Consider the following 20,783-nt stretch of genomic DNA (forward strand, 5'->3'; position numbering starts at 1 on the left):
GTTTTTGATGTCCTCCATAAGGTTGTCTCTATTTTATTCTCTACTCCTCCCGTCGGTCTCTTTGTTTTCTAATTAACGGTTACAAATTGACACTTGATTTTTTTTTTCTTTCTCCATCTACACTTTATTACCCGTAAATCTCTCTCTCTCTCTCTCTCTCTCTCCATTGGCATCTTATTGTTTTTCCAAATTTGATGATAACTCTAATGTACTAAATATGTACTATAACGGTTTTTTTTTTTTTTTTTTTTTTCACTCTATTTTGCTTCCATTAAGTTAGTATATCCATAACTATTAGTTTTTTCATATTATGTTTGGTTTCATATATATATATATATATATATATATATATATATATATATATATTTTAATTTAGTGTTTCAAAATTGGTATTTGTTTTGTATTTCATTTTTCCATTGATGCATTGTAACATTTCATGGGAAGACTTTAGAAGAAAAATTTTTATTTTTTGAATTTAAATAAAATATTATATGTTTAATTTTACAAAAATGAGAAAAAAATATAAATAATTTAATGATATGGAGGATGTTGCTGAATTTATTGTTTGAATAAAATAAGATGAGAAGAAAAATAGTAAAAATGAAATGTATAGAAATAAAACCAAATGATTTTAGTTATGCTATGCAATAAAATAACATTATATTTTTATATACTATCTTCATAATTCAATATGATCACATTTAGCAATCAATGAGAATAAAAAAGATAACAACATAAAACACAAAACTAAATCATATCAACCCAAAGGAGAATTCTAAAGAATACAAATGTTCATCAACCTAAAGTAGAGAGAGAGAGAGAGAGAGAGAGAGAGAGAGAGCCTTTTGTTTGTGAAAAAAATAGAAAATTATGCATGGAATATATGAGAGAGAGAATGACAAATGTATAGTATGAGGATAAGAATAAAAATAAGAAGATTCAAAATTAAGGAAGATAAAGGGATAGAAAAATAGTGATATTAAAGTAGAGAGTAGTAGGGATATGAAAATTTTAAATGGAATGACAAAGTTTGAAGAAGGTAGAGAGTAGTGAGAATATGAAAAGTTAAAATGGAATTGAAAATTTAATAATAAATAAGAATAGTTAAAAATAAGATAAATATGATATTTTGATTGTATTTAATAGAGTTTTTAATTCACTTTAAATGTTAAAAAATCATATAAAAATTGGGAGAAAAATGTTAATGACATGACTGCTGATGTGGCTTAATTGGAGTATAATAACAATAAATACTACGTTTCAACTTTTAAATATATATAGATATAGATAATGTAGTGATTGTTCAAAGACACAAGCACGACACTATAAACAGTTCTAGAATGGGATTTTGTGATTGTTTTGTGGTTAAAATACCTGTTGACAACCTTTTATGTTATGATGCAAATTCTTCTACTTCAACAACTCTTGATCATTGGATAGATCATATTGATATTCTTGCTAAGACTGTTTGGTGATTGTATACTGATTGTTGCTACAAATATCTTCTTCCTTTTTTTCTTTTTAATATATCTTCTTCTTGATTCAATCATTTGGTCGCTAATAATTGCTTAGCACACACAAACTATGAAAGCATGGTGCTAATTTACAAGTCATTGACCTAACTTGTTTGATGACCTTTGGCTCCTGTCCATGTTGTCTTTTTCACATGACAAAACATTCATGATTCTAACTAGTTCATGATAAAAATAAATAAATAAAAACATGAGCATAGAAGTGAGTCCCTTCAGTCTTGGCTTGTAGTCATAATCTTTTAGCTTATGTAGTGCTTGGTATTTTTGTATGCATGCATGGGTTAGAATGCTTCCTTGGTTTTGGAAGAAGCCAAGCTGATATGGGTTTATATGTATCTCTAATTAATTTGATGCTCATCACACAAAATCTGTTCCAATTTCCGTTCAAGCCATTTTTAAATTGTGTAGAACTAGGCTGTAACTAATTTCATCCTCTTCTTCAAGACTTAATTGAGAGGTAAGTTAAGTCATCGAGTAGCATAACAAAAGAAAGACGAGCAACCCATCTCCTTTTGTAACCCTTGTCAATGTCCTAAACCATATGCTTTTTCTTCCTTTATAGAATGTATCTAAGAATACCTTCATGGAAAGAAATATAAGGTCATATGAAGATGACGCAGCTTATATCTCTAATTGTTTGATGCAGATGTTTCAGTGGGTAGATCTCAGTGTTTCTCATTTTCCAGGTGTTATAAGTCTGGCAGCTGGTCTACTAATATGGATGACATCACTTCATCTAGTGAGAAAGAAGAAGTTTGAGTTATTCTTTTACACTCATCAACTATATGTAATCTTTATTGTCTTTTAAGCTTTGCATGTTGGGCATTTCTTGTTCTGTGTATCTGCTGGAGGAATATTTCTTTTCATTCTAGATCGTTTTTTGAGATTCTGCCAATCATGAAAGACTGTTGATATCATTTCAATCAAGTGTCTTTCTTGTGGAACTGTGGAATTGGTGCTTTCAAAACATGCAAGTAATACTAGTTCCCCACAAATTTGTAGTTTCCTTGTTTTTATGTTGTTACCATAGCTATGACACTTTTCTTCAACGATGTAGATCTACGGTACAATGCCCTCAGTTTTATTTTCCTTCAAGTTCGGGAATTATCTTGGCTGCAGTGGCATCCTTTCAGTGTTTCATCTAGTCCTCTGGATGGTAAATATCATCTATCCATTCTCATTAAAGTTATTGGGAAATGGACAGAAAAGCTCAGAGGAAATATCTTGAATAGTTTTGAAGCTGACCTACATCTCCGGCCTCAAACAAAGATAACAACTTCTGTTGAGGGGCCTTATGGGCATGAATTACCATATCACTTGATGTATGCACCCAAACAGTCAATTTCACTAGAATTTACTAGATATTAAGCTTAATTTTAAGTTTCATATTATCTTCTATTTTATGAACTAACTTCACCATTTGGTTCTTTAAGTATGAAAACCTTATTTTAGTAGCAGGAGGCGTAGGAGTATCACCATTTCTGGCTATCTTGAGTGACATTCTCCATCGTACTAGGGAAGGAAAATCTTGTTTGCCTCGAAACATCTTGATTGTTTGGGCTGTGAAAAGATCACCGAGCTTCCTCTTCTTTCTACCAATGATATGGAATCAATCTGTCCATTTTTTTTGGATAAACTAAATCATGAGATTCACATTTTTGTCACTCAAGAATCACAACCTCCATTGGTATGCTTAGTAATGCTCTTAAACCCTTATTATTTTGTTTTGTATTTAAAGTTATCATGTTCATATTGTGACATTTAATAGTTGTTATTTATTTGCAGGAAGAGGGTCAAGTACACGAGGCTACAAACTCTTCTCCTCCTGTGTCTAACAACTGCAGCATGTCAGTTTTGGTTGGTACAGGAAATAATATATGGTCTGGACTATATGTTATCTTGTCTACACTAGGCTTTGTTATCTTACTGTATTTACTGGATACTCTCTACATAAACCCTTATGACATATCTCCATGGTGGTACAAAGGGCTTCTCCTTCTAATCTGCATGCTTGTAAGTGTCTTTATCTTTGGAGCTGTTGTGGTTGGTTTGTGGCATCTTTGGGAAAGACAAAATGCAGCAAGGGAGGCATGCAAGGATAAGAGGATAATGGTTGAGAAGATGCAGCATAATGAAATTTTAGCCCACACGGATTCATGTCAGCAAAAACTTGCAAGTTCAATCAATATTTATTATGGTTCGAGACCAGACTTCAAAGGTATAGCATCTCAACTTTTGTTCAAAACATAAATTAAAAGAATAATATAACAACAAGAATGACAATGATGATGACGACAACCAAATTTAGTCCCAACAATAACAATAGACTAGTGAAGGATGGCCACGTGTATTTTTACTTGTCAGGGACACCTTATTGTGTACATGTCTATAGTAACTAAATTTCACATAAGCCATCAATCTACCACAACCCTCCTTTATTTATCAAGCTTAGGACAAGATGTGAACAAAATATTTGACATAAATGGATGGAATAAAACTAAACGAAACAGGAAAAAAAAAATTCTTAATAACAAAGTTTAACCTCTTTAGTTGTACTACACCAAAGGCTTTCTTGATTGCCTTTCCTTTGTCATGTTGCAAATATCTTTGGGGATATATTAGGGAAATGGGGCTACATTGATGTTGATGTTGTTGTGTGTGGGGTCCTCCAACTCTTCAGACAAGCGTTGCTAAAGAAATCAGGTCACAGAAAATTAGGAGACAACGCCGTCATCCAATCTTCCATTTCAACAGCCATAGTTTCAATTTGTAGGCACCACCTTCATCATCTCATCTTCCCCTTAATGTAATCAATTATCTTAAAAGCTAAATACTCTTTATTGATATGAATAAATATTGATAACAATATACATACAATTATATGTATGTGTATATGCACTTTTAAGTTATTATTATTGGGTTCCTTGATCTTTAATAGGGATTCTAGAGATGATAGTGGAATTATTTACTCTAACCTCTAAGCTCTTAAAAGGAAAATAAAAGAGTGACAAACGGATAAATAAGATACATTTTGTTACAATACAATCTCAACGGGCTTTAAGATTTTTGAATTATTGTACTACATTTACTTTTATTACACTCATATTGGAGAACCTTTTTCTTTATAAAATAGTCCCTTGTATAATATTTTAGGCTATTTTATACGATAAGAAAATCAATCTTTTAACACAGTATACTTAATGGAGAACTTCTTCTTCATGCGACCCTTTGTAGATAGCAAGTTGGGAGTCTAGTCTATCTCATTGCCTAGATATTTCCTATGTAATCCTCAATGTCAGTTAATTCATGGTTGCAACATGGTCCTCTCAGTATGCTGATGTTCCTAGAGTCCTCCAATATCTGAAAGACACCATGTTCCATAGATTTCTCTTTTCCTGTTGTTCTCCATTGACTTTCCAGCTTACTAAAATGCAGATTGGATAGGCAATCCCACTGACCATTGGTCACTACAGGGTATTGCTTATTTCTTGGTGATTCCCTCATCTCTTAGCACAACAAGAAACAAATTGGCATTACTCTCTCTAGTATTGAGGCAAAATATCATGCACTTGCTAGCACCACAAGTCCACAACCAAGCTCTTTGGTTGCGTTGGTTCCTACTCGATCTTGGAGTTGATTGTCTCACAGAGACTTCAATCCACCGTGACCATTGAAATGTTGTTAAGATACCCACAATAATATCTTTCATATGCTTACTAAACTTATTGAGATTGATTACCACTTCTTTCATGATCATTTGCTTCAAGGTACTTAATTTACAGCTATGAGCTGCCTACTCACAGGATTAGCTAGCTAATATCTCCACCAAGCCTCATCCACTTTGATGATTTCATGAGTTGGTTTCCAATATCAAGTTGGCCTCACTTTATCCAACATGAGTTTGAAGTTGTCTTTAACACTTTTTTTTTTTTTTTTTTGGTGGATGGGGTTTTGTTGGGGGGGGGGGGGGGGGAGATGAGGTCAACTTGTCCTATAGGAGACAAGAGAGTGTTCAGAACTAGATTGCTTGGGGTTTTAGGGGATTATCTCCAATTATTAGATAGAAGTAAGACATGTAGTATTTATTTGATTTTATATGGTTTGCATAGATTTTTTTTTTTTTTTTTAAATATTACATGTCTTATTAATGAATAAAAATTTAAAAAAAAAAATTGGAGGATTTAGAATGGGAGGGGATCCTTTCCTGGGATTGTGAAGCATATGGCTAATTTGTTTGTTTGTTTGTTTTGTTTTGTTTTGTTTTTTTTTTTTTTTTTTTTTGAGAAGAAGTATATGCTAATTTGGGGTAGCCAAACCTCCAAGAGAAGGAAGTGGAGAAATGAGGAAAAAAAAAGGATAAGAATTGACTAAGAATTTTGCTTAACATTAATGAATGAAGATTTACAAGTAAAATATGGTATTTATAGTAAGCAAAGGAGTAAGATTAGTAAACAATTTGGTTCTAATGAAAAGAAAAATATTTTGTTTTGACTTTAATGGTAAAAAACAATCTTAGTCTAAGGGTAAAAAAAAATCCATATATAATGGAGAAAATACTAAAAGTTCAAACAATATCGTATACAAAAAGAAAAAAAAAATTAATAATAGAGGAATATCTTTGAATTAAGAATACACGCAAAGCAATTGATAAAATTTTATATGTGATACCAAGATTACACTCTGCATGTGTCAAATATCAATTACTCGTTCATCTCTGTCTCTAATATCAATCATCAAATGACTTGTATACTTACAAAAACCAAAATAAGAAGATTTGTTTTCTTCCTTTATTTCTTTTTCTTTAAACAATCAAGACAAGCGTCTTCTTAATTCTCTTTTTGTTTAGTACCAAATAATCAAATACTGAGTGAATAACCAAGTTTGCATTCAGGTTCTTCTCAAAAAGAGAAAAAAAAAATTGCATTTAGGTGATCTGTTTTGGTCCTGAAATTCATGTTCTAAAGACTTAATCATGCTTCAATCAAATAGCACGATGCAGAATACTTTAACAAACAATTTTATAACGTGTAGAAGATTTTTTTTTTTTTAATGGAGAACAGCATGTCATGTTACCAGTTGACCAAAAAAATAAAACCAATCTCTAATACTATTAGTGAACTGTTTACATAAGTTAAGTAGTCATTCATATTGAAAAAAGGGACAGAAATCAGAATGGAACTGAGTGATAATGCCAAATTGGATCCTTGAGATGAGAAATGATTCCCTATTTCCCTCTTCCTAAAGCTTTTCATATCATCCAATCAAAGCATTTACACGAATAACAATAGCATTTGATTATAAGTCTATAACAAACGTTTTCTAGTATGTTGAAGTCATTTTATTGTTTGATCCGTTCAACAAGGCACAAGCCATTCAAAGTTTCAAACCAAAAGTTCGATTGATATTTAGTTCAGAGAACTTTGAATCAAACTACTCCAAATTCAAAAGCAAAAAGATTAGACAAGAGAAAATGGCATCACTGTAACATATATCCACGAATTGGATGCTGTATTAATAATTTAATACCAAGAAGATGACATTACAACATTTTGAGCGTAGGCTATTGAAAAGCTTGGTCATAAAGTCCTCTTAAAAGAAGGAAAATTTCTAAGCATGAATTGAAGCAATAGTAATTATGAAACTGTTGTTTATGAGAGTTCTGATAGAGCCCCAGGAGAACACAACCACAACATTTGGAGAGGATCTTTAATTGGTATGATAAAAATAGTAAATGACCTCAAGTAATCTGCATGCCTCAAAAAGAGTTGGGGTTTGATTACTAGCCTCAGCTTTTCCATATATAACTACCTTCTCAAGCACCCTTGCATGCTTAAGCGGAAATTGTACAAGTCCAGTTAAATATTTCAACCCAAAAAACTTTGCTTCAAAGCCAACAATCTCAACAGTCTTGAGATGCCGAGACAAACACCCAAATGCCCTATTCTGCGATTTAAATGGGTATATCTTAAAGCAAGTGGAAATAAGGCTTGACAAGAAAGAAAGAAAAAAAAAAATCATTTCCATTTGAAATTGGGTATTTTAAAGGTGAGATAGATCAAATAGAAGTGGAAAGATACTAAAGTTTATACGAACTTTGCCAATGGAGATGGCCAAGTTCTCACTTCTGATATTGTTAATACCTTACAGCATTAAGAGAGAGAAGCAAGACAGTTTAGCATTGATAAGTTCAAATGATTGAGAAAGTATATTTTCATATCATGTATAGACGATATTGATAGTTCATAGCAAAGGGTGGGAGATAATGGTCAAATGGGCTTCATTAATGAGTAATTATAGAATACTTCCGAAATACCATAAATGCATACCCAACTCTCTCTCTCTCTCACATAATAGTGAGACACAATTCATGTAAGCAAGAGAGGAATATGCATTTATGGTACTCCTAAAGTATACAATAATTTTCCTTCATTAATAGTTGAGAGAATGGATTTTTTGAATTTCCTTGACACTCGTCAGGCTGCCACAAAAGAAAAATAGAAAAGACCTAATGACATGATTTGTACCATTAATTATTAGTTGCCACAAGAGCGTACATGGTATGAAATTTTGTTTTTTACTTTCTAATTAAACCATGGGGCTGATGCAGTTTAGTTTCTTCTATGACAAGGTGTGACTCAACTAGTAAGACAAGTATATTAAAAAATATTTTCAACTTATCAACGAAGAGAATCATTTATAGTTAGCTTGCACATTGCTCTATATATACTCACTGGCTACCAAATTTGGAAGGTTCCAAGCCTAAACCATCACCAAATTCCCACTCGAACATAACTAGAGGTATCAGATCTTATATCAAATAACCCAACTAGATGGAATTGTCCAAAAGTGATACACACCTTAAAAAAATTTAGTCACTAAAAAGGTCTTACTCAATAAACAGAGTTCTCACTTTTGCGCAGGTTTAAGAAAGGTTAAGGTAACAACCATTATACCTATTAATAGAAGAGGATGACTCCCGAAATCAAACCCAATACCCTTTTTGTGGAAAACACTTGCCATCAAATCAAAGCTCAACTTCTAAAAAGAATAAGTTACTAAAAATTCTCCAAATCAAACAACCACAAGGAAACAAAAATGCCATGGATACCAAGCTCTTCTAGGCAGTTCACTATTAGAGAAGAATTTAAAGTGTAGTTTTGTACATATTCCCATTTCAAGAATCATACTGTCAATGTCACCATGACCATTTTTCTTTTATACATTATAGGCTGAGATACAATTCTTATCTCACTAATTAGAAACATACCTAAATACATGGAAAAAGAGAACAACTATAAAAGTAGAATATGCAAAGAAGGTCCTCTTCATCAACTCGCTCTCTTCTTGAAATATATTAAAAGAATGGCAAAATTTAAGTATAGTGAGGTGAATTTAACTACCTATATAGTTGTATTAACTAATGCAACCAAACAATATTAAGCAAAATCAAATTGTACAGTAATTTGTCTCTAAAAAGAGCACCAGATGCTGTGTTTTATTCTATATTCAGGCCTAGCAAAGGAATGAGACTACCAACAATAAAAAGATACAAATCATATAATGTTGATACATTCATGTCTCTGCAAATGGTAATCAACATTAGCATTCAAGAAAAACATGAAGTATTGCGGAAAAAAAAAATGATAAGAGAGAAAAGAGCAATCAAGAAAAACCAACCTTTAGACACCATTTGCCAACAATAAGTTTCTTCACTTGATGCAGATTCTCAAAAAGTTCACTCACAACTTCTACGCTGTCTTTACGAACTTCCTCCTCCTCGTCAACTTCATAATCTATCGATATTTCGAAATCAAGCTTAACCTCCACCAATGCTGACCCGTCCTTTTATCTCACACTTCTTCTTACCATAAAAATTCCCCAGAATTTCCAAAGACTCGATCTTTGGAGCCACAATTTCCAATTCTATCGGCTCATGGCATTTCTAATAACAAGAATCTATCACCAGTTTTCTCAAACTCTCCGACAATATATCAAACCGATTAAAGTCAATAAAATTTTGCAATTTCAAGAATTCAAGTCTAGGACTGCCCATTAACGCTTTATTTGTCACATCTTCAGACAAGGCCATGTACCCGATACACAAGCACTTTAGTGAACTCCAACCCACTAACCCTTTAGGCTTAATTTCGCAGAAATGAAAATCCAATTCGGAAACAAACTCATCAGCGTAGAGATGCTGCGGCAATGTGTATCCATCATTTCCATAAGGGTTTAAATGAGGAGCTGATAAACATAGACTAAGTCGGTCTACCTTAGCAGTGAAAAAAGAAAATGCAGCTACTGCAAGACTTCCAACAAGCACAGGCAGCACCTCCAGCTAATCTAAATTCGTTGTGTTTCGTTTTGTATTGATAATGAGATGTATTGGTATTTAGCCAAAAAGATATGCATTGGTCAGTTCCTCTGCCAACACAACCAAACATGTTGAAGTGCCTTTAATTGAGATGGAAATTAAGCAACATAACCATTGATATTTAGCATCTTAAAGCAAGTTTAACATCACAATGAAAACATAAGTACATGAAATTGGAAGCTAGAGCAAATCATAGCAAGATTTTAGTTCATTGAACCAGACTAATCTACATAACTACAATTAATTTATGAGAATTTCATCATTTAAGAGCATCGAACAACTTAAAATGATTTTACTAAAATGGGAACATAACCACTGCATGAGGAGAGGATCTGGGGAAGCTTAACAACTTTTGAGACACTTGTAGAAATTTAAGTTGCATATTATGTATTCCATTTTGCATGACCCATGGTTCAGTGATAACCATCTTCTCCAGTACCTTTGCATTCTTAAGTAGAAATTCTACAACTAAAATGAATACATCCTTTGTGTGGAACCTTTCTCCAAAACCAAAAATCTTGACAGTCTTGAGGCATTGTAGCAAAGATTTGAAATAGACCTCTTTTGATTTCCAATGGTTCACTTCATCATAGATTCTGTCTAGAAACTGCAAAATAGAAGTACATTAGCTCATTTTGAAGTTGACTTTTAAATTATGATATCTTGTCATGTTATAAAGGAGTTGGCGCAGGAAAAGGGAGTCAGCTTTGGACATTTCAATCTTGAGGATTTAAGGTTAGGTGGCTTTGGAAGGAAAATGGCTGGAAAATAGTAAGAAATGAGGATTATAGGGTTTCTAATGAGAATAGGAATAGTAGGATTTGGAAATCCAACAAAAGGTAATGACTAAAACTTGGGTTGCTGTTCCAGGACAATGAAGAGTAACTCATGCACAGTATTTAGCCTTTTCATGGGGGTATTTGAGGCTATTTTCATGGATAGGTGATTTGGGATCTTGGGGTTTAAAGGGTGATAAATCAATGGGCAAAGATTGGGTGTAGTGCTTCTATGCACTGGACCCGTCAGGATTACGATACGTGTCCACTTTTGGCTGTGTCATGATCTTGAAGGGTCACATGTATTCTTTTCCTTCATCTTATTCTATTTAAAATCATGGTCCTTATTACTTCCTTAATAGACACATTAAACAAAATTTTATATATATTTTAGTATTATCTTCATTAAAGTTCCTATGATATGACATCTAGGAAATTGGACCAAGAAAAACAAACCTCTGAGTCGTGGTTGGAGAATATGATATCTATAACCAATGTCTCCACATAAGGTGAACTTTGAAGCAGGCTTGCAATGCCAGGAAGATTCCATTTTTCCATGCTTGTTTTCATCGTTAGACATTTGCAATTTAACACCGGACAAGACAGATGTTTCACTGACATTATAGACAGAACCTACGTCGATCAAAGTAAAAGGAAGAACACAATAAGGTAAAGTGAACAATAGAATAAACCACACGACCAATTGTAATATACATTGCCAGAGAACAATTTAGCTAACATGTTTTCCAGAACACTAACTTAAATAAATGTCAATATATCCTATATGACAATAAAATAAAAGAGGCCTTTTAGGAACCTTGATTTACAGTTGACAAATCATCATGAAGAATCATTATTTGGCACTAAAGCAAGTGCCCTACACCTCATCATGAAACTAAAAGCAGTGTATATAACTCAATAGATCAACTCATGAAATTGGACCAATACTATAATTTCCTTTAATTATTGATTGACTACAACTCATGTTAAAATCAAGATGTTAGGCAGAAAAGTCAGACCGACAACAACAAAAACCAAGCCATAATCTCAATTTTTAAGGTGTTGGCTAAGCCCAACTCACAATAGAGTATGGTAATTTTCAAATACTCTTATAAATTAAAAAATGATTTTTCCTTTTGGTATTAATAACTTGTCACTAAAAAGAGCACTATACGCTGTGCATTATTCTATATTCAAGCCTAGCTAAGCAATGGGACCACCAACCAAAACAATCTAGATACAGTCATGTCTCTGCAAATGGAAATCGACATTAGTAATCAAGAAAAACATGAAGTGGTACATATGACAAACCAAAGAATTAAAAGAAAAAAAAAAATTTTGATTGAGTAATCAAGAAAAACCAACCTTGAGACACCATCTGCCAACAATAAGTTTCTTGACTTGATGCAGACTCTCAAAAAGTTCCCTCACAACGTTTTCACAGTTCTTATAATGATCCTCCTCCTGCTCTTCCTCTTCATATTCCATCGTTATTTCGAAATCGAGCCTAACCTCAACTAATGCCGAAGCGTTCTTTATCTGGCACTTCTTCATACCATAAAATTCCCCTATAATTTCTAAAGACTCGATCTTTGGAGCAACAATTTCCAATTCCAACCCGTCTTCACAATAAGAATCCATCACCAATTTTTTTAAACTCTCGGACACAATATCCAACCGATTAAACTTATCACAACTACGCAATTCCAAGAATTCAAGTCTAGGACTACCCAATAACACTTGATTTAGCACATCTTTGGGCAAAGCCACATTCCAAAGACACAAGCGCTTGAGTGAACTCCAACGTACTAACCCATTAGGCTTAATTTCGCAAGCTCTAAAATCCAACTCAGAAACAAACTCATTGGCGTAGAGATGCTGGGGCAATTTGTAAAAACAAGATGATAAAAGTAGACTAAGTTGGTCTACCTTGGCAGTTGTGGCGAAACGAACCCAAAGATCGACACGAGGCTTTAGCTCTGGATTGTACTCGACTTCGACGGAGAAATTTGTGAGTTTCGAAGCTCTGTGTAGGAGCAGGACATTATCCACAAAACTGGCGTAATCGGCGGCGTGTCGGAGGTAATAATCTGTGAAACGGAGAGAGGGAACGAAGGTCCAGAGATAGGCCCATCTTTTGGATAAAACGCCCGTTCTCACAGCGTCTTTAGTGCACAAAGAGGAGAGAATGGTGAGGAGGATGGAGTCAGGTAAGGTGCTGATTCGATCTTCTTCTTCTACGATTGGTCCATGTTTGCGGCGCTTGCTTGGATAATCATCGCTTGAGCTTGACTCTTCTTCTTCTTCTTCTTCTTCAGAATTCATGGGGTTTGTAGCATGGCTGGAATTATCAGTGGAATAGGGAGCGCTCTCCTCGCTGGAAGTTGAGCTTCTTTCGCTAGAACCATAGCTTTCTTCCTCCATTCTCACTCTCAGTTCAATAGTGAATGGTGAGACGCCGAGACTTCTCAGTTCCCTGAAATTATTCTTCCTCCCTATAAGCCGTAAAGCACTCATTTTGGGTATAATAGAAAAAAGAAGTTGTAAAATTACACAATTTTGCCCAAAAATAACCAAATCAATATATAATTGTGTTAATTCACAAGTTTGCTACGATAAATTTATACTAGTATTATTTATTTTGTATTTAGTTTTTTATTCTTTTTTTTTTCGAAAGATGAAGAAAGAGAGTAGATTATGATTGTTTTGAATGAAGAAAGAAGAATAATTAAAAAAATAATCAAGAAAATTTGATATTTTAATAAAATGTATTATAAAATAAATAATATAACATGAATTTTTTTGAAGAGAAAATAGGTAAGATAAAAAAATAAAATAAAATATAAAAGTAGATTTTTATAATGGGTATTAAACTCTTTTTTTTAATTTATGTGAAAAATATTCGTATGAGTAAGGGATGTATGAAAAAGCTTAGTGCATACTACTAATTAACCACTAGTCCATGCAATGTTTTTTTTTTTTTTTTTACAAGATAGAAATTATACTCTAGCCTAATCTAAATATATATGTGTCCATGTCAATAACTGTATGTATATATGAATTAAAATAAACTAACTTGTAATCCTATGCATATGCATGGATATATTTAAAAGATACATATTAAGATGCATAGTATAATAATCTTACATATATAATTTAAATATTATTGATGGTCATTCTTATATATATTTTTTAACTCTTTAAAAAGTTTTGTAAGAATGTTATTAGGTAGAAAATGTAAATTATCAATTTTTAAATATTTTTATTTTCATTAATTTTAGACTCTTTGGTTTTTGTACACAATAATTCATTTTAATGGATATTTATGATATGGTCCCACATTCCAAAATTAAGAAATAAAACTCTTTCTAAAATAAATAATTTAGGGCACGTCGAAAATTGGACTTCAATTGTAGAATCTAATTGGATTTTCTTTAAGTTTTACATATATATATATATAAATGTGTATATATATATATATATATATATATATCATTTTTGTGCCAAATGAATTGTTTTTAGTTATATAAAAAGCTCATAAATATAAAATCATTTAAACTCTCTCTTCCTCTAATTTTATATATAGTGTTAGATGTACGATTATATTTTTTATGGTTTATTTATATTACACTCCTCGTTTTTTACTCTAAATTAACTCATTTGACACAAAAATTAAAAAAAAAAAAAAAAAAAAAAAAAAAAAAAAAAAACCTCAATTAGATGGAACACGTGCCCTAGAATTAAACTCTAATTGAAATCTAGTTTTTACACTGAACTAACTAACTTGGTTCAAAATTTTAAACTTTTTTATTAGATGGAACACGTAACGCAAAATTAGAATGTAATTGAATTCCAATTTAAAATCTAATTGGAATTTTCTCAGCTTTATATATATATATATATATATATATATATATAGATGGCTTATAAACTTAAATTGTTTTTAGTTCTACCAAAGAAAAAAAAAACTCATAAATATAAAAATCATTAAAAAATTATATTGTTTTTTTTTTTTAATAGTTTACTTATATTGGACTTCTCGTTTTTACACTAAATTAACTCATTTGGTACAAAAATTAAAAAATTTAAATTAGATGGGACACATGTCGTAAAATTAAACTCTAACTGAAATCCAATTTTTACATTGAATTAACTTACTTGTGGGACACGTGGTGCAAAATTAGACTCTAATTAAATTCAAATTTGAAATCTAATTGAATTTTCTCTCAGTTTTACCTATTATTATATATATAGAAGACTATCAAGTAATATCAATATTATTGAAATAAAATTTTTCTGGCATGCACCATAGAAATACAGCCACACAAATCTTACATGGAAAACCCTCCCGGGAAAAAGCTCCAAAAAATCCACTATAAAAAATAGAGACTGTAACTCTCAAGTCTATGCCAAACTTGAGTTCACAATAAAATTGGAGATACAACAAAGATAGTAGAAAAGACCTTCCCTTTAAAAACTTACTTCAACTTTCTGTGGTTGTAGTATCCAAAATAACTCTAAGAAAACTCCACCAATTTATGTTCCTTCTTATGTGTAGCTTGAGCGAAGAAAAAAAAAGTCACCTTTTCTTTTTCACTCTAAGGGTGTGTTTGGATATTGCTTATTGTTGAAAATTGAAAATAATGTAATAAAATAATTTTTAAATGTTTGAATAGTGCTGTGAGACCCAGTTTTAAAATTGATTTTGCTAAAATCCGTACTTGTAGGTCCCGTGAACAGTGCACTTAACCCACACCAAAATGCTGGACGCAGCTTACAAAATCATTTCAGCATTATCCAAACATACACTAACTCAGTTTCACTGTGTTTCTTCTCTCTTATATTTTTGTATTGCTTCTCTAGCCCTCTCCGCTTGTCTCTCTTTTACTTGAGCTCTTTCTCTCAAAAATGGCCGAATAGTCTTTGTTCCTCTCTTTTGTCTATTCAATTTGAATTATCGTGCGTTTGACATGGATGGAATTTGCAATCTTATTTTACTATTTAAGTTTATTTTTGCTACTATATATGAGTTTTATTGTACTTTTTAGTACTATTTTTAAGTCCTCTTATACTATTTTTTTTTTTTAAGAATCCTCTTATACTATTTTAATTAACTTTTACCATTATTTATAATACTTTTAATAAAAAATTTTCAATTCTACGAAATAAACAGACAGACCTTAAACTTTAAAAAACCCACACGTGCAGCTTTTATTTCTCAATTTGTGTGGCTATCAATTTCCCTTTAGCCAACATCAGCGTGTTCCACATGCCTTGCACCACTTCTCTATTAGAGAAGTCTGACTTTGGGGACATTTAATTAATGGTCTATTTGGATGTTTAAAAAAGGAGGGGGAGTAGAGTAGAAGGAGGGAGAGTAATTCAATTACCTTGTTTGAAAGTTTTTTAAGGAAGAAGGGGGAGGGGTTTGGAGGGGTCTCAATTACCTCTAACTCCTCATTTTTAATTCCTCAAAATTGGAGAGATTTGGAGGGAGAGTAGAACAGATAAATTATTGACCAAATGAATTCTCCAATTTACCCTTTCTAAATTAACAAAATTACAAACCTATTATATAAAATAAGTTCACATTAGACTCACATTTCTCTATCAAAACCCAAATTTAACAAGCAAACAAAGCAGAAATGGAAAAACATATTTAAAAATCCTTGTACTTGAAGAAACATATTCTTTATCTCAAGGAACAACCACAATTTTGGCCCATCTGGTTGCTAACGCTAATGTAATGATCACTGAAAACATGTTTGCTACCTAGACTAATTTGTGTTTGGTTTTTCTCTACTTTTCGTCATTTTCTAGGTAACCAAACATGGTGCCTTTATGCCTCAGAAATGAATTTCTAACTTAAATTTACTTTACGTTGGCTGAAATTTATGTGGGCGTAGCTTATATTTTCACAATAGGTTGAGTAATTCTTTTGATTTTGCTCATTGTTGATTTGATTTTCCATTGCAATTCCTCATTTCTTTCTGTAACTCTCACATAATCCTATTCTGTGTTGCAGGTTTTTCATTTTATATTTCATATTGTTGTTTTAAGGTTGTCCTGTCAGTAGCTGCCACGTAAGCGAGAAGAGTCAACACATAGCAAAATAAGTTTTTATTTATTTATTAATTAATTTATTTATTTGAGCAAAATAAGTATTGAAGATTAAAATCATCGGAAATTGGGAATTAAATTAAGCATTTTCAAATAGGGGTAAATTTGTCTATTTAAATAATTTCTTCTCCTGTCTATCCTAATTTTTAAAACATCCAAACAAGTGGAAGGACTAATTACTCCCTTCCCCCTTACTAATTTTAAAAACATTTAAACAAGGTAAAAAATAACTATTCCCCTCTACTCCCCTCTCCACTACTCTCCTCTCCTCTACTGCCCTCTACTCTCCTCCCTCTCTAAACTTCCAAACAAGCCATAAGAGACAAGCTCATTAATGAGATTTGACAAGAGAGTGAGCTGGACCCAACAGTAGCATTTGACAAGAGAGTAAGATTTGAAGTCATTTTATTTTTTTGACCTGTTCAACAAGCCATTCAAACTGAAAGTTCAATTGATATTTATAAAGTATTCTAAAGGATTTAATTTAGTTATAAAATTGGTTATAATCTTAAACTACAATTTTATTTAGTATTTTTTTATAGAAGGTAAATTTTGATAAATCTATCATTGAATTACCTTTTTTTTTTATATCCTCCATATTTACAAAATTTCTAAAGAATTAAAGAATAATAGCCATGTCATCAATAAATTATTTAAATTGTAAGTTTTTGTAGTTTAAAATTATGTATAAAATATAAACTTATAGAACATATAGTAAAAAATATCCGATTAACACAAAATTTGACATGTGTATTAAGAATATAAAGAACATGCAATTCAACAGTTAAATTTTCAAAATATGTAGTAATATTTATTTTATTGAGTAAGGTTATAGTCTTAGACTACAACTAATTTTGTAGCTAAACTTTACCTTTACTCCAAGAAAGGTCTCATTTGTCAAGCTCTGTGTCCAAAACCAAAGATTTGGGATTTGCCCATGGAGATAGCCAAGTTTTCACTTCCAATATTGTTAAGAGAGAAACAAGAGAACAATACAGTTTAGAATTGATAAGTTCAAATGACTTTAGAAAGTATGTTTTCATATCATGTATAGAGAATATTGATCATTCCTAGCAAAGAGGGGATAATGGCCTAATGGACTTCATTACTAGTTGATAGAATGAAGTTTTACAAAAGGAAAGTAGAAAAGACCCAATGGCATTATTAGTTGCACAAGAATGGTATGATTTTTTTTTCTTCTAATTAAATCGTGGGACTGACACAGTTTAGTTTCTTCTATGACAGGAGTTTGACTCAACTACTAAGGTAAGTATATTACAAAAAATTTCCAACTTATCAACGAATAGAACCATTTATAGTTAGCTTGCACATTGATCTATATAATACTCCCTAGCTACCAAATTTGGAAGGGTTTACAAGCCTAAACCTTCCCCAAATTCCCATGGTGACATAACTTGGTTTTCAGCTCTTATATTAAATAACCCTACTTGATGGGATTGTCAAAAAGTGATGCACACCTTTGAAAAAAATTTAGACACCAAAATAAGTTCCCACTTTTGCACAAGGTTTAAAAGATATCATAGTAGCAGTTTTATCACCAATTTATAGGAGAGGATAATTTCCGAACTTTAACCTACAATCTGTCATTTTTTGTAGAAGACACTTGTCATGTATCAAAGCTCAACCTCTAAAAGGAAGAAGTCATGACTAAGATTCTCCAAATTAAACAACCAAAGGGAAACAAAAATGCTATGGACACCAAGCTAGGCAGTCAGAAGAATTTAAAGCATAGTTTTATATGTTTTCCAAGTTCAAGAATCATACGGTCAATGTCACTGTCAACATGACCGTTTTCCTTTCTACATTACAGCTGAGTTACAATTCCAATCTCACTAATTAGTAACATGCCTAAATACATAGAATAAGGGAACAACTATAAAAGTAGAATGTGCAAAGAATAAGGAGCTCTTCATCATCGACTCTCTTTTCTTCAAATATATTAAAAGAATGGCAAAACTTAGTTGTATTAACTGATGCAACCAAACAATGTTATCTTTTATAATAACAATTAAAATCAATCAAATTGTTCATAAGTCAATATAACCACATTATTAAATTTAATTGAGGAATCTAAGATACAGTTAATTTTTGTGCATTGTACCTAAGTTTTTGCCTCGAAAGAAACCTTACCTGAAGACACCAAGTTGATAGGGTAAGTTTAGGAACATGAAGAAGCTTCAAAAGAAGTTCCCTTAAATCATTTTGATAGATTAAATAACTAGACTTTCTTCCATAATCATCACTTTTACATTCAAAATTAAACTAAGTTTAGCTTCGACCAAAGACAATACATTCGTCAACTGGAATTTCCTTTTATACATAAATCCGGAAATGCTTAGCGACAGAAGATTAGGAGCTGAAATCTCTACTGTAGCATAATCATAATTTTTGGCACGATCTTTATCTCCACCTAGCTCTAGTTTTTTCAGCCTTGTAGAATTTATGACCACGTTCTGACCTTGAAACGCAAAGTCGTTCTCACCTTGAAGTACAAAGTTATACAATCTCAACTCTGAAGAGCGGGACTAGCCAACAAAATATTCTGCATCATATCATGGGTCAAACTTGCACAACTAATCCATAGCCCTACAAGCGAAGTCCAACAAATAATGGGTTTTGTTGCAAAGTCGCAAAACCTTAGAGACAGCAACTTTAACGTCGAATTAGTGCATAGAAGTCGAGGCAACAAATAACTAGGACAAGACGTATTGGCTTCTCTGTGCCATAAAATTCTAAATAGAGGTTTTCGACTTTGTGGGTTGTTGTGAAGCGAACCCACCTGTTCACGTTAGAAGAGTAACGATCTGTGTATTCAAATTCGATGAGAAACTTGTCTAGCTTACCACAACTAGCTCCTTATTGACTAGCTCTGTTCTGTATCTATAGCCAATAAAATCTATTGTTAATAGAAACATTTATGCATGATCGGAAGACATGCATCAACAAATTACTTCCTTTTATGTGCTGAACAATACATGGATCCGATAGATTGCTTGGTGTTGTGCATATAGTATCCGCCTTTAAGGCACAGGCTAATTTCTCTTAAGAGATGATTCTTGGCTAACAATGAGACAAACAATACTAAAATGCATCTTAAAATTTGTAAGTAGAACACGAGACTGGTGCACTAGTGGAGCAAGTAAAAGCATTAACGCTCCTAGCCCTCACATAAAGACCTCCCTACAGAGAAACAATTTGGGGTTAGCTATGGATTTGGGCCTAGTGTTGGCGTATTTATTTTAACAACTCACTAATCAAGGTCAGTCAAAAACGATACAAGATCTCTCTTCTTATTCTTCTTCTTCTTCTTTTTTATTTTTTTTTATTTTTTATTTTTTTATTATGAGATAATTACCAAACCAAAGTTAATACTTAATCCTTACATTTGGAGTTGACTGTGAATCCATATATACTAATCAATAGCGTTCACATTTTTTTTCTTCCTGTCATTCTATCCTATTTAAGTACTATTACTAGTGTTATTTTATATGTCTTTCTCTAACTTTTTTTGTTCCCTTGACTTGAATCAAATTACTACTTTTCATTGGTTCATTAATAATTCTCCTTTGCACATACCAAACTATCTCAATCAATTGCCCTTCTTCTTTTCTTCAACGAGAGCCACTCTTTTTTTAATTGAATTACATAATTTTATATCCTATCTTTTTGGGTATTTGCATTCATCAATCTTAATATTCTCGATTCAATTATGTTCAATATATAAACATATTGTTGCTTATAAATACCCCAGCCCAATGCCCCTTTCCTGGGGAGAGGAGCTCCCTATCACCTATAAATCCCCAATCCCAAGTTTTTTTTTTTTGGTTTTTGTGTGTGTGTGTGTGTGTGTGTGTGTGTGTAGAGGGGGGGGGGGGGGGGGGGGGGGTTGGGATGCCGAGCAATTGTGTTATGTGTACCGAGCAAAGTAGAGGAAGTGCTTAACAGGTTTTCAAATCCGCA

The 20,783-nt window shown here is 32.3% G+C and overlaps 3 protein-coding genes across 6 annotated transcripts in view; 2 read left to right on the top strand and 1 right to left on the bottom strand.

Moving 5' to 3' along the window:
- The first annotated feature begins 628 nt into the window (after positions 1-628).
- Positions 629-20,783, top strand: part of LOC126728841 (ferric reduction oxidase 6-like) — a 56,884-nt gene continuing 36,729 nt past the window's right edge. Inside the window, exon 1 of the mRNA XM_050434602.1 lies at positions 629-2,854. Within this exon, the coding sequence (XP_050290559.1) occupies positions 2,565-2,854 (290 nt within the window). The 5' untranslated portion in view covers positions 629-2,564. The remainder of the gene's footprint in view (positions 2,855-20,783) is intronic.
- LOC126727422 (ferric reduction oxidase 7, chloroplastic-like) lies at positions 2,853-3,998 on the top strand. Of its 2 annotated transcripts, none has more exons than XM_050433093.1 (2): positions 2,853-3,228; positions 3,318-3,998. In XM_050433093.1, exons 1-2 carry the CDS (start codon positions 3,136-3,138, stop codon positions 3,780-3,782), a joined length of 558 nt encoding a protein of 185 aa, XP_050289050.1. In that variant the 5' UTR covers positions 2,853-3,135; the 3' UTR covers positions 3,783-3,998. The 2 variants fall into 2 exon arrangements, with proteins under 2 accessions (XP_050289050.1, XP_050289051.1); XM_050433094.1 differs by having other exon boundaries at positions 2,853-3,219; positions 3,318-3,991.
- On the bottom strand, positions 10,005-13,214 carry LOC126727421 (putative F-box protein At1g49610). Of its 3 annotated transcripts, none has more exons than XM_050433090.1 (3): positions 12,048-13,214; positions 11,139-11,315; positions 10,005-10,513 (listed from the first exon to the last, which is right to left on the bottom strand). In XM_050433090.1, exons 1-3 carry the CDS (start codon positions 13,197-13,199, stop codon positions 10,202-10,204), a joined length of 1,641 nt encoding a protein of 546 aa, XP_050289047.1. In that variant the 5' UTR covers positions 13,200-13,214; the 3' UTR covers positions 10,005-10,201. The 3 variants fall into 3 exon arrangements, with proteins under 3 accessions (XP_050289047.1, XP_050289048.1, XP_050289049.1); XM_050433091.1 differs by having other exon boundaries at positions 10,343-10,506; XM_050433092.1 differs by having other exon boundaries at positions 10,346-10,502.

The sequence above is a fragment of the Quercus robur genome, chromosome 5 (assembly GCF_932294415.1).
Source record: "Quercus robur chromosome 5, dhQueRobu3.1, whole genome shotgun sequence".
NCBI lineage: Eukaryota > Viridiplantae > Streptophyta > Magnoliopsida > Fagales > Fagaceae > Quercus > Quercus robur.